The 17533-nt window shown below is 56.6% G+C and overlaps 1 protein-coding gene across 9 annotated transcripts in view; it reads right to left on the minus strand.

The window, feature by feature from the left end:
- The window catches only part of DYSF (dysferlin), a 105839-nt gene that overhangs the window by 62418 nt on the left and 25888 nt on the right, over positions 1-17533 (minus strand). For all 9 annotated transcript variants that reach the window (XM_052780890.1, XM_052780886.1, XM_052780888.1 and 6 more), the window contains 10 exons: positions 16751-16943; positions 16086-16241; positions 14931-15062; positions 14315-14481; positions 13612-13726; positions 13383-13488; positions 12588-12730; positions 11331-11504; positions 4996-5089; positions 4569-4646 (listed from right to left, as the gene is read on the minus strand). In XM_052780890.1, coding sequence (XP_052636850.1) covers positions 4569-4646; positions 4996-5089; positions 11331-11504; positions 12588-12730; positions 13383-13488; positions 13612-13726; positions 14315-14481; positions 14931-15062; positions 16086-16241; positions 16751-16943 — 1358 coding nt within the window. The remainder of the gene's footprint in view (positions 1-4568; positions 4647-4995; positions 5090-11330; positions 11505-12587; positions 12731-13382; positions 13489-13611; positions 13727-14314; positions 14482-14930; positions 15063-16085; positions 16242-16750; positions 16944-17533) is intronic.

The raw sequence follows: 17533 nt of genomic DNA on the forward strand, positions 1-17533 counted from the left end.
CCATCTGAGGCTCCACAGTTGTTGCATTAGGAGAGAAGGAGCAGTCCACCCGTGCCCCACCTGCACTGACACTTAGTGTTCTGCAGGTTTCTATCACGCTAATCCTAAAACATCCCTTTTTCAAGCTGAAGAGTCTCAGCCCATGGAGTTATTCCTCATAAAGGGCCAATCCAGACCCCTGCTCATTCCAGCTCTTTTTGGGACAAGACAACCACAACGGTCCACAAAACTTAGCTGTCTATCTATGCAAAGACCTTCCTTCTTATCCCACAGCAGCCTCCTTTCCTTAAAAACCTTTGATGAAGGATTTTTTTTTGCCAAAAAACTTTTAGCCATCCAATGAGACCATATTAACCAGAGCAACCTTATCCTCTGGCTTGTGATAGCTCCAGCTGGTGGACACACCGTGACCTTCCCTGGCCACGTCTCCCAGCACTCCGCTGCTGTAACATTAGAAATTTCCTCGCTGCCTGACTTGATCTGTCCTGGTCCAGGTTACCCTCATGACTCCTCACCCTGTCCACCAGCAGTGAGGTAGCACAAATGGTTCACCTATTGCCCTAAGGTGGGGGGGGTTCTCCCAAAAGATGACTCTACAAGGATAAGTGTTTCCATGGTGGTAACACAGCCGTCTTCCAGCAGAGCGGAGAGCACAAACCGTTTCCGCGGTGCAGTCTTTCCTGGGGAGATGCAGGAGGTACCAGCACTGCACGTGTGGGTGAGCAGTGACTTCAGGTCACCCCTTGCTGTGAAGACCAGACCACGAAGAAGGTGGCTGGGACATTACTGACTCCTTCCTGGGGTCTTTAACATCTCCAGAAGGGACAGGAGCTGAGGATGCAGCCAGCAACCAGCCAGAGTCACCCTCTCAGCCCCTTTGCATCAGCTTTGGTAACCTCCATGCCTTGGGGAGGGTTTGGGGTTCCCAGCACTCGGAGTTATCCCGCCTGGCCACCAGACAGCTCTGAGTCTCCCTTAGGGCTGCTGCGTCTCATCTTGCCAGCCCCACGCAGATGCCTCAGGTACTCCAGGGTCTCACCAGACCCCTGTACTTAGGCACTGAGCTGGGACCAAGGTGTCTCACCCCTACCTTGGGACAAAGCCAGGGGTTTCTCACGGCGAGGCAGCAGCAAACAGCGAGGAGTAGCCTCCCTTAACAACCAAAGCAATTAACACAGGAAGCCTGAGATCAATTAACAACGGAAACATGAAACCTGAGCCCTCTCTAACACCTTCCCTTCCAGACAGCTTCAAAGAGCATGTGGCCCAAACCTGCTGTGGACATCCAGCCCACACCAGCGGTGGCACTGGGCACAGGGACAGGACAGACGGTGGCAGAACCAGGATCAAGGGCTGGGTGAGAGGTTTGAAACATGCCACGGGGTCACATTGTAAGACCCCATGAAGACTGAACACCTTTCATAACCTGATAGCACCTACTGGTCCTTGTCAGGGATTAGACCTCCATGACTGCTGCATCCCACCTGACTGGTCCCAGGTGGACCCCTCAGCTCTGGTTGCCTACAAAGCCCAACCTCCATGGTGGCAGGAGGCATCCCGGGCCTTTTTGGAAGGACGCAGGCCACCTTCTCCGCCTGGCACCCAGCATGACATGCCACCACAAGACACAGATGCACCGGACAATGTATGGGGGTCCACCAGCATACAGCGGGGTACCACCTGGCTCACCCCAAAGCCAGTCCCAAGAGACCTACCGGCAGCCAGGAGCTTGGCAGACCCTACAAATGCAACCCTTAGTGCTCGGCGCTGCACAAGCCCCCATGGTCCCAGGAGGGGTCCCCCCACCCCACGAAACAGCGTGCAAACCCCAACATCAGCACTGTCGGGAGACTGTGAGCTTGTGCTGGGAGCAAAAGGTGTCCTGCCTACCCTGGAGATGGAGGAGCATCCCCCAGACACCTGAAGGCAGGGCTGGCTGAGCAGGGCGGCATCCCCCACCCTCCCTCCCCTCTTCCAGGGATGGGGGGGGGGGCAAGGGGGGGTGTATTTTCTTTCTTGGCGTCCGGACCGCAGCAGACGTGTTTAATGAGCCGGGGCTGTTTGCGAGGTGGCCGGCTGGAGAGAGCACTATTCACGCTGGGAAGAACCTTTTCCACTTACGCGCTTTTTTCCAGTAAGAGGAAAGCAGAATGCGTTACAATAAACAAAAAAACCATGGATTTGGATTTGCTTTTTTGCTCTTTTTTTTTTTTTCCCCTCCTCTTCTTTTTAAAGGAGACCTCCATAAAGCCCCTTTGTTTAGACCCTCATGTGCACAGAAGGTTTATTTTTATAACTGTGTAAAGCCCCCTTAATGAACTCCTTTATGCTTTGTTAAGGCAGCGGAGATCACAATTCCACATTGTGGCATGTTGTTACTCATGTTGTCCTTGGCCGGGTTTTTCCGAAGGAAGGGACTCCCCTCCCCGCTCCGCCGATCGGGGCCATGAGATCACCTCGGTCCCCACCGCTTCAAACAACAAACCCTTTGTGGAGGCGGAGGAGAGACGGGACCTCGGTGGGTGCAGACACTGGGTGATTGTTTGGGTGCTCTGCACCTCTCCAGGGCATTTCTGCCCACCCCCCTCCAAGCCCCTCTGCTTCAAAATACGGGGGGAAGCAGGAGCCCCTTGGGATTGTGGTCCTGCTGCCTGGCACGGTGATGCCCAGCTGTCCCCGCAGGCTGCTGCCCGCTGCAGGTCCCCACACCGCACCACTTTTGGGGGCTGTCTCTATATCCCATTCGAGATCCGTCACCCCTGTGCCAACACTGGTGGGCAATCCCATGCCCAGCCCCTCTGCAAATCCCCGCGGCAGACGGTCGGTGACATCCTTGGAGGGATGCTGGATGGCTCCTGCCCACGGGCTTCACCGCGGAGGGGTGCGGGTGCTCCGGGGATACCTGTCCCAGGACCTGCTCACATCTCAGATGTGGTCCCCGGCCCATAGCAATGAACCGACGGGGGACTTCTTGCATCGCCCCAGCTCCGGCTCTGACTCAGAGGTAGTCAGCAACATCCCCACTGTCCTGCTTTCCCACCTCAAAATGACACTCCGAAGCATTAACGGGTGTGGGCAAAGGCAGCTTTGGTCACAAGCACCAAAGAGCCGCGGGGCCGCCTGGCTGGGATGGCCCAGCCCATGGGGAAGAAGATGTGGGACCCTCCGGCTGCCGGGGGGGCTGGTCCCTGCTGGGGTCAAATGCGAAAGACCATTCCTGGCACGTTCTCCCACCTCTGCAGCCACGCTTCAGCCTCTGCTGCAAACAAAATGATCCTAAAACCAAACCACCTACACCCAAGCACCCTTCAGCACCAAAAGATAACAGAGCTGCCCAACAGATAAAGTGACATGTCTTATTTTGACTTGATTTCCTAACCCAGAAAACGTGATCTCAGCACGGAATGTCCCGACCACATCAGCTCAAGTCTGGCAGTTTCAGAAGTGCCTGAAGCTGTGCTGGGGATGCGGCGAGCAGCAGGACATGGAAAGCTCTTTGCTCAAAGCCCAGGACACCCTTTTCTCCACCTGGGACCACACTTTTTTTTCCATCAAGGGGCATTTTTTAGTCTGATCTGAAGGATGCCCAGTTCAGGCATTGGTTCCATCAAGGAAACCCTTCAGACGTTGCCTCCCAGCCCCCTTGCAAAGTTTCCAGGATGAAGAGTGGAGGAGCAGCAGCTCAATTTAACGTTTGGTCATGAAAACAAATACGAACCATTTTACAGATTTGCCACTGTTAGGTATTTTCCTTTCCAACCATATTTTCAATCAATTCTTTCATTCCTAATAAACGGGGTCTCCCTTCTTCAGCCTTGATCCCTTCTCAAACTGTAGGACAAATCCGCCCCACAAATCCCAAACGCAGGAGACTTGCAATCACCTTGCAAGGGTGGGCAAGGGGCTGGCCAGGATGCAACCAGCTGGGAGCAAGCTGGATGCTGGATGCTGAGGGCACATAAATCTGACCAGAAACTTCATGAGGATGCCAGAGAAGAAGGTGTCTGTCTGCTCCGAGGTCCTAATTACATCCTTGCACCCTTTTTTATTTTCCTGAGCACATCTCATGGAGGTTTCTGCCCTGTGCTCCATCCTCTGTCCTCCCTGCAATCCTCCAGCTTGCACGCTGCGCGGGGGGGCAGCTGGAGGCAATGTGCCACGGTAAACATCCCTGCCCTCCACTCTGTTTATATTTGTCATGTCCCTGAGCTGTCTGCTACCCGGCCTTGCCACCGGCTTTCAGCGTCACCTCGGGTCGGGGAGAAGGAGCTATTAGCAAAGCAAACAGCTCTGACTCACAGCTGACCTGGGTAACTTGTGGTTTCTGGTTGGTTTCTCACATAAGAGTTCTTGAAACTCTGATTTTTTTGCTGATGGGAAATCAAGCTACCAGGCTGGTTGCCTTGGGAAAGCCTCATGCCACTGCCTTTTCTTGTTTGGCTGCCAAACACCCCTCATTTCACATCAATAAATACCCCAAAATTTGCTTTACAGACCCACTACTCCCCAGCATTCATTACAGCAGTAATTACAAGCACAAACAAGTGGATGTGAGCATTTGGGCTTACCTGAAAAGCTGTCCTTGTCCATTGCAATCAGATCCCGTGCTTGGTACATGTAGCAGCGGAGGTGGTATCTGTTCCCATCTGCACGGAGTAATGAGAAACAGTTAAGAGCTGAGGCCAGGGATGGGTGCACGGCACCAGGTGAATAGCTGGGTTTTTAACCAGCCTCAGGCTCCTGTCTGAGGGTAGCTTGGCTTAATCCTTCCCGTGGCTTCCCAAGAGAGCACCAAGCCCTGAGCATGTCGATGTTCCCAGGGGCACAAGCCATGCCCCATCCTTGCCCACCCCCCCCTTTCCATCCACCTGCACTCAAGGTGGGCAAGAGGAAGAGGATGGGAAATGCTCGGCTATGGGATCCCCACAGCAGAGACCCTGCGCCAGGACTCACTGCAGGGGAATTTCACCCTCCCTTCCGACCTTCAGGCCTTACAGTCAAATATGCACGAAATGGTGGGTCTGTTGACGCCAAAACTGAGCGTGGAGATGGATTTGCCATCATCGCTCTTGTCTTCTGTCACTCCCCCCTGCAAGAGAAAGCAAAGCAAGATCTGTCATGCCGGTACCCCTTCCACAGCCGGGGCTCCTCGCGGGACAGGGTCCTCCAGGGTATCATCCATACAGGTGTCCAAGAGGATTTGGGGTTTCCAGTGCCTCCTGGCAGCCCACGGAGGGACCCTCAGGCTCTTCTGTCCCAGAAGGGCAGAGAAGACCCCAGAGGGAACAGGACATGACAACAAAAGCAGCCCCAGGACCACCGACTCACACCCCCTCCCACCACCCAGCATCTCACCAGCATGGAAAAGCCTCTCCATAAAGTGCATCGTTCTTGCAGCAGTAGTTAGTAGTTAAAGCAATTTCACTAAGTCCCCTTGCGAGCAAAATTAATGGCGTATAAGCTTTGTGAACAGTGATACAGACGGTGTCAAATGCAGCCAAATGCCCCATTCACTGCCCGGGGGGAGCCTCGGCCGACCTTGGCCATCGCTCTTCCCTCTTCTTGTGTTCGCCTGCGAGAGCCGGCCTTTTATCACCCCCTAATTGCTGCATTCAGCTTGAAATATTTAGTAGCAGGAAAAGGAGCGTAAAGGTAAGTTCCTGGAGAGTGTAAAGCTGATCTTTAAATATTTTTCAATTATCGAATGCAAGGGAGAGACAGGAGGGGTGTTCAAAGAAAAAAGGAAAAGAAGGAAAAAAGAAAAAAAAAAGCGGGTCCAGGATGGAGTTTCCAGATCCCGGAGCCGCCTGGTCCTAAAAAACACGTCAGGAGCTTAGGTGGTCTGCAGACCCCTCCTTGCCTTTCCAGGCAGGAATCGCAATTACCGTGACATTGTCTGCAGAGGAAGCCCTGGGGTTTGCCCTGCATTTACGGCGGTGAGGTCGCGCCGAGGGTTTGCAAGGCAACCTCCAGCGCTGCCTTCCCTTCCTCGCCCCCCCTCCCCGCAGGAGCTGAATAGCTCCTCAGTTATTTTTATGACCTTTCTGCCCGGCAGACTGCCGGTCCCCCCAATCCCCCCACCCCGACCTGCGCCCACTGCCAGCCTGGGGAAGGGCAAGTGAAGGAGACCAGGAGCAGAGACTGCTCTCTGAAGCCCTCGGCAAGGTCTTGGAGACCCCCCCAGTCCATCCATCACAGGGAAGGGGGGCTCCTCACACCCCAAAACACCACGGAAAGCACTCCTTGGAGAGGGCAAGCTGGCAAACGCGCTTTCTCAGGACTACGATTTACCCTTTGGGGTGTCCACGCAGGATGGAGTACCCCCACCATCTCCACCCTTCGCCCTGTCCCCGCGGGGTTCCCAAGGTCCGGGTCCTGCAGCAGAAGCCCGTGCACGGTAGCAGCCACTCGCCTCGGGTGTAGGAGCACTGGGGGACAGAGGCATCCTCGTCCCGGTGGCATCCCACCGCTCTGCCCCAAGCAGGACTCCTCTGCGACCGGGCTTTCCCACCAGGACCCCCCCTGCTTGGTGCAGCCGGTTGGTAGTTTGGGCACAAAGTTACAGCACCGGTGCCTTCCACCCTGGCCAAACCCCGATGGCACCACGTGCCCACCCTGGTTGTCATCGCCCTGGTTTAACTCATGTCCCTGCTCTTCTCCTGCCTGGGGAGCCGGTGGTTCAATCACGCTTGGTGCAGAGCCAAAGCTGGGGCGTAAGCACCAGCAGAAAACAGGCAAGATTTTCCAGCCTGGCATGGAAAACCCAAAGCTTTCCCGTCAGCCGAAGGTTTCCCTCGGCTGATTTTTGGAGAAGGATGGGAGGAAATGGGGCTTGCAGGGTGGGAGGGCTGCTCACAGCTCCAGGGCAGAGCCACTGGGCTTTCCATCAGAAAATGGAGACGGCCTCAAGCCGCAGAGCTCGGCTCTGGGCTTCCCAGAAATCGGACCGAGGGCAGAGAGGTGCCTGGGGGCTACGCCGTGTCCTGCGGTGTTTCTCTTTCAATGACCATCGGCGAGGAGCAAGCTGCCAAATGGCAGATCCCAAAACAGCTGGGACATGCTGTCACAGAAAGGAAAACCCAGAAACAAGCTGATGTGATGGCCAAGCCAGCAAGCCCAAGGGAAAGGAAGGCTGCCCAGCTTATACAGGGGGGATGCACAGGTGAAATACAGGCAAAAAGAGAGGAAATGAGAGGATAGTGCTGCAGACAGCGGTGTTACACTGGCTCCGCATTTCAGGTATGGGTGGGAGTGCTAAAAGCCTTCTGCAACGCCAACTTCTTGGTCTCAAGCTCCCCGTTAGTCAGCTGGGACTCATCGCGAGCAGCAATAAGCACTTTGTGGGTGTCCCCGGGGTTAGAGGGGGATGCCATCACAGGCAACAGAGAGGGCAGGGTGGTCATGGCAAGGGCAAAGGGGGTGGCCCGGTGGACGGGATGCTTTGCCTGGGACACTTGTGGGCTCACCATGGCTCTACTTTCCTAAGCAGAGTCCTGCCCTGAGACACCCGGGCACTGTCCCAAGTCGTGGGTGGCTGCATGAAGGCTCCAAGGACTGCCGAGAAAACGGCATACCAGGGAGGAAAGAGCCACGATCCTTCTGCATTGGAGAGCCCATGGCTGGGGGCAGCAGGAGAAAGCAAGTGAACCAGTGGGAAGCAACACCTGAGGCAGCTCAACCCACCCCAACAGGCACCCCAAATCCATCAAGCTAATTGTACCCAAGGCAGCTGAAACCCAGCGCCACGTGGCAGCACCACGAGCCCTCACAGCAGCATGTGGCCCTGCTTCGGGCAGCACGACCCTGCGAGCAGCCACACTGCCCAGCCCCGATGCTGCTCCCGGTGGGATGGGGGACTGGGGGACGTCCTCCCCTCCCTGTTGTTTGGGGTCAGGGGAAGGATGGAGCATGTGTGAGCATGTGAAATAAAAGTCTCCGAGCAAAAGCCCAAGTGAGCACATGCTTAGGGAGAGCGAGCATGCAAAAGAAATCATGCACACTTGCGCCTGCAGGCGTGTGTGGGTCTGGGGGTGTTCATGACGCAGAGGGGCAGGAGCTGGGGTGCCCCGGTCATACAGCAGGTCCCCCCGGCTCTTCCCACCACAGAGAGCCGAGCCGGCTGGGAACAGACTCTCACCCCCCGCGGGGTCCATCCGAACAGACTCTGAGCTCACCCTGCAAAGATGCTGAGCCCCACGCACGGCCCCGGGGCTGCAGCTGCTCAGCTCTGGGGGGGCAACACCGATGGAGTGGGATTTTTCAGGAAAGCCTCCGCCAAGGAGTACCCAGCTCCTACAAAACCCCCCTCAGCAGCTGGGAAACCCGCCGGGGCTCTGCTTTCCAGCTGCTCTCGGCTCCGGGTCACCCTGACCCCGAGGCGCTGGGGTTCAGCATGTCTTAACGACAAGGATTGCTCGGTTTGGTAAGGCCAGAGCGATGCACGCTGAGCATCCCTGGGAAGAGGGAGGCCCAGAAAGGAGCACCGTCCGCACATTCCTGCATCCAAGGCACATTCCTGCTGGTCATGTTTGGTACTATCTTCCTGTTGGAAACCAACCCTTTCGAATAGCTCGGGGAATTAGCACTTGGGGTGTTGGCTTGTTCTGTCTGACTTTGCACTTTAATCCTCCCTCCACTTTGGTTTCCCTGCACCGCCATATGGCTCCTTTGCTGGACGGCAACCCGTGCCACAACCACAAAATTGCACAAATGCCTTTCGCGGAGAAGGCGGCAGATAACAGGAACGGGACGGAGCAGACAGGAGGGGCTTCAGGAGGCTCCGGCAGCCGATGGCATGCCAGTGGCAGCCCTGGCCCCAGGCCTGGGTAAAATCTGAGCTGGGGGATGCTCCAGGCTCCCTCTCCTGACAGCATCTTTATTCTGCTTCAGCATAATCGGAGCCGGTGACAGCAGCTCAAACTCCAGCTGCTGCCCCATCCAGGTGCCCTTCTCAGCTCGGCATCCCTGACACCTCAGCCTGCGAAAGCTGCCTCCCTCTGCCTGCGTTAAAAAAGCATTAGAAATAGATATAGCGAAAAATCCGTGCCCACCCTTCCCAGCCCTCAGCACCCACTCGTATTTTCCTATCCTCGGCACCACTTCACCCCACCACCCTGATCCCAGCTCTGCTGCGTCATTCCGACTCCCTCCTCCCGCTTGCGGCTCCAGCAGATGGAAGGGTTGACCCTGTGCAGGTCCGGAGGGTCTGGGGTTGCTGGATAGGAGACGCTATGTAAATTTAGGTATTATTTTGGGATGGAGCATCCTGGAAAAATACGTAAGTTATTCAAGTGAGAGAGGAGAGCTGGAAAGGCATGAAGCTGCAAAACCAGAAAGTATGGCCAGATCATTTATAAAGCAATCCACAGAAAACCAAGCGACCACAGAAAATGCGGCCAATAACCCCAAAATATGAGGGCACCAAGGCGAGCCAGAATGACCTACTGCGGAGGGGAATTCGGTGAGCGGAGCCCAAAGGGCGGGCAGCCTGGTCCTGCACCCGCCGGGCTGCCGGGAGCCAGAGCCAGAGCTGGGGAAGGATTCACCTGCCACTCTCCCAGGCTGTTCCCTCCTGAGCTGTCACCCTGTGGGGACAGCATCCCCCGAAATCTCCACACCTGAAGTAAATACTACTCCTTGTCGGACAGCATCACCCTGCCCAGGCGACGGTTTAACTCCCAGGAGCAGCACAGTCCGACAGCAATGGGACGTGGTGCTCCCCCGGGACCCTGGACACCGCTGAGGGTTTTCTTGTGTTTTGCTGACATTCAAGCAGGGAAAATTCATGGTTCAGGCATTTGCTTGGTGTGACAGAATCGGATGTCTGCATCGGGGTCATATAGGAGCAGCAGTGACGTGTAGGGCAGTGTTTGCTGGGGAAGGGGGAGAGAGAAAAGCAAGGCAAGGCATGGCAAGAAAAGGCATGGCAAGGCGTGGCATTGCAAAGCATGGCATGGCAAGGCAAGGCAAGTGATTGCAAGGCAATGCAAGGCATGGCATGGCATGGCAAGGCAAAGCAAGGCAAGGCAGAACGACTGCTTTTTTTGCTAGAATTGTTTTTCAGTTAGAAAATAAGCAAAATAATAAACTGGATTTGTTACATGATAATATAATAAAAGTTATAGATGTAACTTTGGCATAAAGAAAAAGGAGAGATTTGGGAGGCTGCTAAGAACTGGGGACTCCAACGCTAACTGACACAGCTAAGAAATGCTTGGAAAATAAATACTCATAGTAGGTAACATCAGGTCTAACAGGCTTTGAGGGTGGAGGGCTGGAAGGGGCAGCCCCCAGCAGCCTGGGGCAGGGGGGGGTTCAGCAGCATGCCAGTGACACCGGGGAACACTTCAGTCAACCGGGGACCCCCTGCCACCCTGTCAGCATCACCAGGAGCGAAGCAAGCAGCGGCTCCCAGGCAAGTTGCCACATTGCCATTTTTTGCCTCTTCCCCTTTGCTTCAGCCTCTGCCCCACGGGCATGGGGAGGGGATTTTCCTCCCCCGGGTCTCCCCCACATCCCCTGGTACCCCCAGCAGACGGGTCCGTCAGCAGCCAAGCTCACAAACCCAGTTCATTTGCAGGCTAACGAAGGCGAAACGAGGGCACGGCTGAGTCCCTCGGAAAACCGCACGACCGAGTCCCTCGGAAAACCGCACGACCGAGCAGAGACCGAAGGCAGCCCCATCAGACACCCCCCCCCACCTCCCCTCACCCCCAGAGCCAGGGAAGGGCACGGGGGGTTCGTGCACCCATGTGCATGCACACACCCCCCATGTTACAGGGTTTTCCAGCTAAATCCTCCTCGCTTGCCTCTGCTGAGATGCAGAGGGATGAAGAGTCTGGCTGAAAAAATCACATCAACAGGCCCCAGGGTGAAGGGGGAGAAGCCAGGGTCCCACCAGCAGCCCTGGGGGTGGGCGGCAGCCGGGACACCCCCCCTGAGATGGGGCTGGTGTGAGCTCAGGGCTGATGCATGCAAACACCATGGAGCCGCTTGCGTCCCAAAGGGGCCGCTGGGTTCAAATGCTGGACGGAGGGAAAAGGACAGAGCGGAGAAGGAAGGGAAAAAAAGCCAAACGGGGGAAAAAAAATAAAAAGCCCTATAATAGGGGCTTTGTGCTGCTGTGGTTGGTTCTCATTTAGTTATTGGAAAAGCCAAAGGATTATGAAATCCAGTGTATTAAGAAAGCCAGAATATTAGCTCAACAAAAAGCAGTGGGTGCAGGCGGCAGATAACGAGCTTTGCTCCAGGTCCCCTCCCTGGGATGGGAAAGACCCAACCGGGCTCCCCCTCCCAAGCAACAATTTTGGGGGGGAAAGGTGGGTACCTACCAGGGCCCCCTCCAAGGCGAAGACGGCGGCGGCCCCGGTGCGCTCCAGGGGCTCCATCCTGCGCCTCCAGCGGCGGCGGCGGAAGGTGTCGGTCCGGCGATGCTTCAGGTGGAAACGCCAGCCGAAAAGCGAGGCGTACTCCCAACCCTCCCCGTCCAGCTCCTCCTGCTTGTGCTGCCGGGCAGGGACATGCCGGGGCTCGGGGAGGTGTTTCGGTCCCACCACCCCACAGCCCCTCTGCAGGTGACGACGGCGGGACCTTGGCACAGCCAAGGGGTAAAGCCACTTGTGCATGGGGCTCTCCAGGACCAAGGTTTTGCCCACCCAAACCCGGGTCCAGCCTCTTCAAGCTGTTGCCCGCTACAGTTGTCACACCCCGTGCCCTCCCTGTATCTCTCCAGCTTGGAATCACAGAATCATTTAGGTTGGAAAAGACCCTTAAGACCATCGAGTCCAACCGTTAACCCAACGCCGCCACGTCCACCGCTGAGGATTCAGCCCTTCATCCAGCCCCTGGGGTGAACCCCGCTTGGAGAAGGGTCGCTGGGCTGCCCGTGCTGAGCACGGAGGGGGCCGCATCCTGCCCAGCCCTGTGTAGCACCAGTGCCTCTATCTTCACAGCCTGCCCCCCACTTTGCCCCCGCCTCTGATCCCTCGCAGGGCCACCGTGGCTCTGCCACCCCTGGGAACTTCTCCCTGGGGCATCGGTCACAAGCCCACGAAGGCTTTTTCTCCCCAGAGCTGTGTCACCTCCCTGTGACAATTGCATCCCTTTGGCAAACGGGGTGGCGGGGTCTCCCCACGCTTTCCAGCCACAATTATCTAGAAAAAAGTGCTGGAAAGGGAGGCAAGTGTCTTGGGGAACTGGCAGGGGGGAGGGAAGAGTGGCAGGGCTGCGGTGGCATTTGCAGTCCAATTGCACCACCTAGAGGGAAGCGGGACCAGGACAGGGGACAGGCTGGGGACCTCTGCCAGTCCTGCTCTCCCGCTTCGTGGCACTGGTGGAGGTCCCCATCCCACCCTGCAGCCCAACCAAGCACCCCTGGAGTGGTCTCCACCCTCTGGGAGATGTTGACCCCCCCCCCCCATGGTGGAAACCACAGAGGTTGCTGCCTGCTGCGGCACGGAGACCAGGGCGACCAGGCTCCAAAGCACAGCAGGTCTCTGCAGAAGGCTAAGCGTCTCCACCTTCGCAGGGAGAGACAGGGACACGGCCCTGACCCGCTCTCACCCTCTTCTCCCCGGCCCCCATCCTACCTTCCTCATGGCTTCCATCTGCGCGAGGTCCCTCCGGCGAAGCCGTACCCAGCGCCGTCGCCGGTTGGTGTGATACATCTTCTCGGCCGGCACCCAGGCCTTGGGCTTGCGGTCCGGCGGGATGGTGATGCCATACTCCCAGCCTTGGAGAGAAGGCAACGCCTGGGTGATGGCAGGAGAAGAGGTTCCCCCCACCTTGCCTCCTGTCAGGGACCTCTCTTCACACATATCCAGATTGGAACAGCTTTGATAGCAAAGGTTTGTCCAGACACAACGCGCTTTCCCGGTTTGCTGGTCCGTGCAGATAACGACCTACTCGTGCTGCTACCCGATGGGGGTGTCCCTCTGGGGGTGCCCTGGTGATGGATTCATGACGTCCCACCAGCCCTTGGCTCAACGTCACAGCCTGGGGACTCTCCTCTCTGTCCTTCCTTCCTCAGGCAACCCCAACCCTTGTGACCATCTCGGATGCTCTCTGGCCTGATGCCTTCCATTTCTCTTTCACCAGAAGCCAGGTAAGATCTTCCAGAAGAACAGCCTGGACTATCCCCAGCAGCAAGGAGAGCGCTGCCTTTGTGGCTGCGCACCCCGCAGTCCCAGCCTCAGCCAGAGCGAGGGGGAGAGGGTACCCCCACAGCCTGACCCCCTTCTCCTGAAGCCAGCGGGGCAGCTCACACAGCCACGAAGGGGATGTTATCACCCCTGGTGCTGGAAGGGACCGTGGAAGGAAACACCACGATGGGCAGAGTAAAGGGGATGAAAACAGGACAGGTGCCCAAAACTGCTGTCTAATACCTTTCTCATCCACAGCTCTGTTGAGGTCCGTGTCCCACTCCACGTCTTCCCATTTCCAGCCCGGAGGACACTCAATCTCATCCTTATGCAGGACCTTCTCCCCGTTCTGTGGGATGCAGGGGTGTTTTCAATCAAGCGATGCCCAGCAGATGCCTAAATCTCCCCTGAGTCACCAGGGGCTTCCTACCACCGCAGCCTGGGTTGGGGCTCAGCCCCCGCCTGCCCTTACCACGTCAGTGTAGGAATCGGTCATGTGGATCCACTGGCCTCCAGGCAGCCGGACCTGGTTCTCGAACACCTCTTCCACGAAGCTCAAATGCCCGGCGTCCACATCGTGCAGCAACCTGCACCCCGGGGAGATGGACGGCGTCAGGGGAGTCCCCTCCTGCCCTCCCAGCCCTGCATGGGCAGCAGCACAGCCCCATTCCTCCCTCCTCTGAGGGCCAGCCATGCCACCCCAACACACGCTTTCCACCCCAGAGGCACCAAGCAGAGCTCCCACGAGACCTCAGCAGCTCAGCTTGGGTGAAGCCCAAAACCCAGGCTGGAAATCCAATGCAAGAAGATGGCAGAGCTGTGCTGAGCATCCCCCGGTCCCCCCCCATCCCCTCAGTGCCCCGCTGGGATCCCACCTCCGAAGCTCCTCAGCATGGGGCTTGCACAGGCACCCCGCTGACCTGGGTGCTGGGGCCATCATGTCTGTGAGCACCCACCACCCCAGGGACATCACCCAGCGCCGAGATGATGCATTTTTGCATTAATGCTGTTGCCTACCAAGGATGGGGCAGGCAGACGAGGAACCCCCGATGGCACCCCAGACCTCCATGAGGCTTTCTGGGTGACCTTGCCACCAGCTTAGCATCTGCTAAGGTTTTTGGGGTGCCCAGGACAGCCCACCTAGGCTCTGCTCTTTGCAGAAGACCCTCACTCACGTCTTCTCCGGGCAGATGAACCAGTCCCCAGCCCAGGTCCAGCCCGTGGAGGGGCGGAAGCTGTCCTTGGGCAGCTTGATCTTGCCAGTGACATCTGAGTATTTGGGGTAGGTCAGACCAGTTGTGCCCCAGTTCCCCACCAGCGCCAGTTTGGTCTGGTTCTCATACTGGGGGAGCAAAAGCAGAGAGGGTTTTGCATCGGAGGCTCAAAATCCACGAATAATCCTTTTGAAATCCCATGAATAATCCCTTCCTTCCTGGAGAGCCCCATCCTGAGGACAGAGCCTCCTGGGAAGAGCCTAACTCCCCCACCATCCACCACCTCCATGGGCACCCCCATATTTTTGCCCCCCCCCCCCCCCCCGAAGTAGGTGGAAGAAGACATGAAGCAACGATGCGGCTTTATGGCTCGTTACCAACCTTCTCCCCAGCTTTTCAGGCTGGATGCTGGTGGAAACAGCTCTTTCTTCTCACAGTTGGTAGGGGCTGATGTGACCCCCCCCACTCCCCCCACCCCTGGTCCAGCCCACCCCCACCCTTCCATGGTGGAGCTGCTGCCCACACCAGAGAGGAAAATAAAAAAAACCCTTTAGGGTGGTCGCTGCGAGATGCTCACGGTTTCGGCAAAGACGGAGAGCTTCCCCTCGGCGTACTGGTTGAACTCCTTCTCATTGACCGACAGCCCGAACCAGAGCTGGACCCGGATCTGGGCTGGGATCCTGGGACCCATCGCCTCCTCCTGGGGGTACTGCCAAAGGCAGAGCCCCATTAATACCCCCCGGGAGGATATTAATGGGGGATGCTCAGGATGGGAGGCTGGGGGTGGTGGGTCCGAAGCCCCCGTAGCCCTGGCCGGGGAAGCAGGGGGGGAGGTGGGACACGGAGCATCCCCGGGAAGTGGGGGGACATCGACAGCTTGCAGAGCACTTTGGTGATGACCTTGAGGAGCTTCAAAGCCCCGGTGGTCAGGGCTTCTGCGTCTCGGTGAGACACCCTTCAGGGCTAGGACACCAAACCCAGCCAACATACTTCAGCAAAAATAGAAAGAATAAACAGGGAGATGTCTCACTGCCCTTTTTTCTCTCTCTCAGTCACTTTTTTTCCCCTTCAAGTGATGCTAGTTTTCCATCCAGAGCTAAAGTACAGAAGAAACCAATATATTTTGGTTCATCTTTTGCTGCCAGCTGGGCTTGGGGTTTTGGGGTTTATTCAGTTTATTTTATTTCATTTTATTTTTTTAGAGCTTGTTCAGCACTGATTGTCTGCTCCCAAGCTGGCACGCAGCGAAAGGCCAAAGAAATATCATTTGAGATGTGAGAAGCTCGGTAAGTGCCTGGCAAAGGAGGCCACAGCTTAAATTTCCTGGGGTGGCAGAGGGTCAGGAATTTTGAAAAACATAAAATAACATTTAAAAAAAAAGTAAAAAGTAAAATAGATTTTTTAAAAAGGCACCATCTGGGCCAAAGTGCACCCATCTTCACTTCCCTGGAACTTGCAGAAAATATGAAGATATTCATGGGGATCTGCTGCAGATCCATGTAAGAAGAGCTGAACTCCACTAGAAGAACAACCAGGTTCTCACTGTGCAGGAACCAGCTTCAACAGGGTCAAAACTGGGGCTGGAGGTCCCTGGAGCCCCAGGTGCTCATGGGTTAACATTGTGTTGGGATTTCAGGTTTCCCTGCTTGATTGTCTCTCTTTTTTTTTTTCTTAGGGGAAAACGTTTTAAAAATAAACATCACGCGTGCGCATACATCCAAAGCCAAGGTACCTTCAGGAAGACGGTCTGCAGCTTCCCGCAGTTCTTGCCGCAGCAGCTGGAGATGCTCCTGGAGAAGAGGACCTCGTGGGCTGGCACGCGGGCGTACGCGACGCGCTTGTCTCCCTGCAGCATCCAGATCACTATATCGGGCAGGCTGTTTTGGGGCTGGAAAACACAAAAGCCGTAGTGTCGGACCGGGAAGGGGCGCGCCGAACTAGCGCATCAGCCGCAGAGGGATGCGGGAGGCTGGAGAGCAGCCATGCCCCGAGTCCCGCTGCCAACCCAAGCCCATGGAGCGAGACCAGTTGACCCAAATCCCATCTCGGCAGCTCCAGATCCCACCTTGGTCTGGCCAGGCAGAACAGCTTTAGTTGAGGGTTTACTGGCCGTGCTGTAAAGCTCTGCCATGAACGAGGCTAAACCTCAACGGCCGGGTGCTGAACCTGGCACCTTCCTAACTTGGTTCACGTCACGGCGGGGGGAACGCGGGTCCAACCCTCGCGCAGGGGGACCGGGACTCTGCCTGAAGTCTCTGCTTCCCACCCCACCGCCGGGCGAGCGCTCACAGCCATTGCACCAAAACAGCACCGTGACGACGAGCTTGGGAAAAATAAGATTTCCCCCACCACTACCAAGGTGAAAAGCAGCTCCTGCCACCATAGCAGCAGCGTTACCTCCTCTGCCATGGCCTTCAGCCTGGAGAGCCAGTCCTCTGCCTGCTCCAGGGCCGCCGACAGGCTCGAATCCTCATGCTTGAGCTTCAGGGCTGCCTTCACTATCTGCTCCAGGTTGGTGCTGCGAAACCGGTACATGTTCTGGTCCAAGTGGGTGCTGGCCGGCTTCCCCAGGACATCGGGCAGGGTCAGGCTGCGGGGATGGGCAGAGACGCAGCGTTAGCAGCTCACTCAGCCTCTCTTGGGGGTTTTGCTGTCTTTTTTTAAATCTTTTTTTCTCCTTTTCAGCAAGTTTCCGAAGGATTAACAAGCCACCGAAGATACGTTTGGGGAACACGGCAATGCCAAGAGCAAATGAGCTTCAAACCGCACATGCAGCCCCCACGCATCACCCACAGCAGCCAGGATGGGGCCCTGGCTGAGCCGTGCACACCGCACATGAGCACACACACACACTTTAATATAAATTGATTCAAGCTGCTGGATAAAAGTTTCAGGAGTCCGGGTGGATCTTCACTGCACTGAGCCATTTAGAGGTTTTCCTGTAAAATGCAGTGATTTACGGTGCTGCTGTTATAAATGCTCTTCTCGCTCCCAGCTTCCAACCTGCGGCCCCTCGCCAGCCGCAGCGTTCCCCCCTCGCGCTGGGACTGGGCTCCATCAGCCCCATTTTCATTGCATGATAAATAAGAAGGACAACATCTCTTGCCCAGCTATGCTCATCAAGACATGTCAGGGAGAGACACGCACCGTGGTACCTGCCCAGGATGGTGTCGGTGCAGG

Source organism: Harpia harpyja, chromosome 2, assembly GCF_026419915.1.
Source record: "Harpia harpyja isolate bHarHar1 chromosome 2, bHarHar1 primary haplotype, whole genome shotgun sequence".
NCBI classification, from domain to species: Eukaryota; Metazoa; Chordata; class Aves; order Accipitriformes; family Accipitridae; genus Harpia; species Harpia harpyja.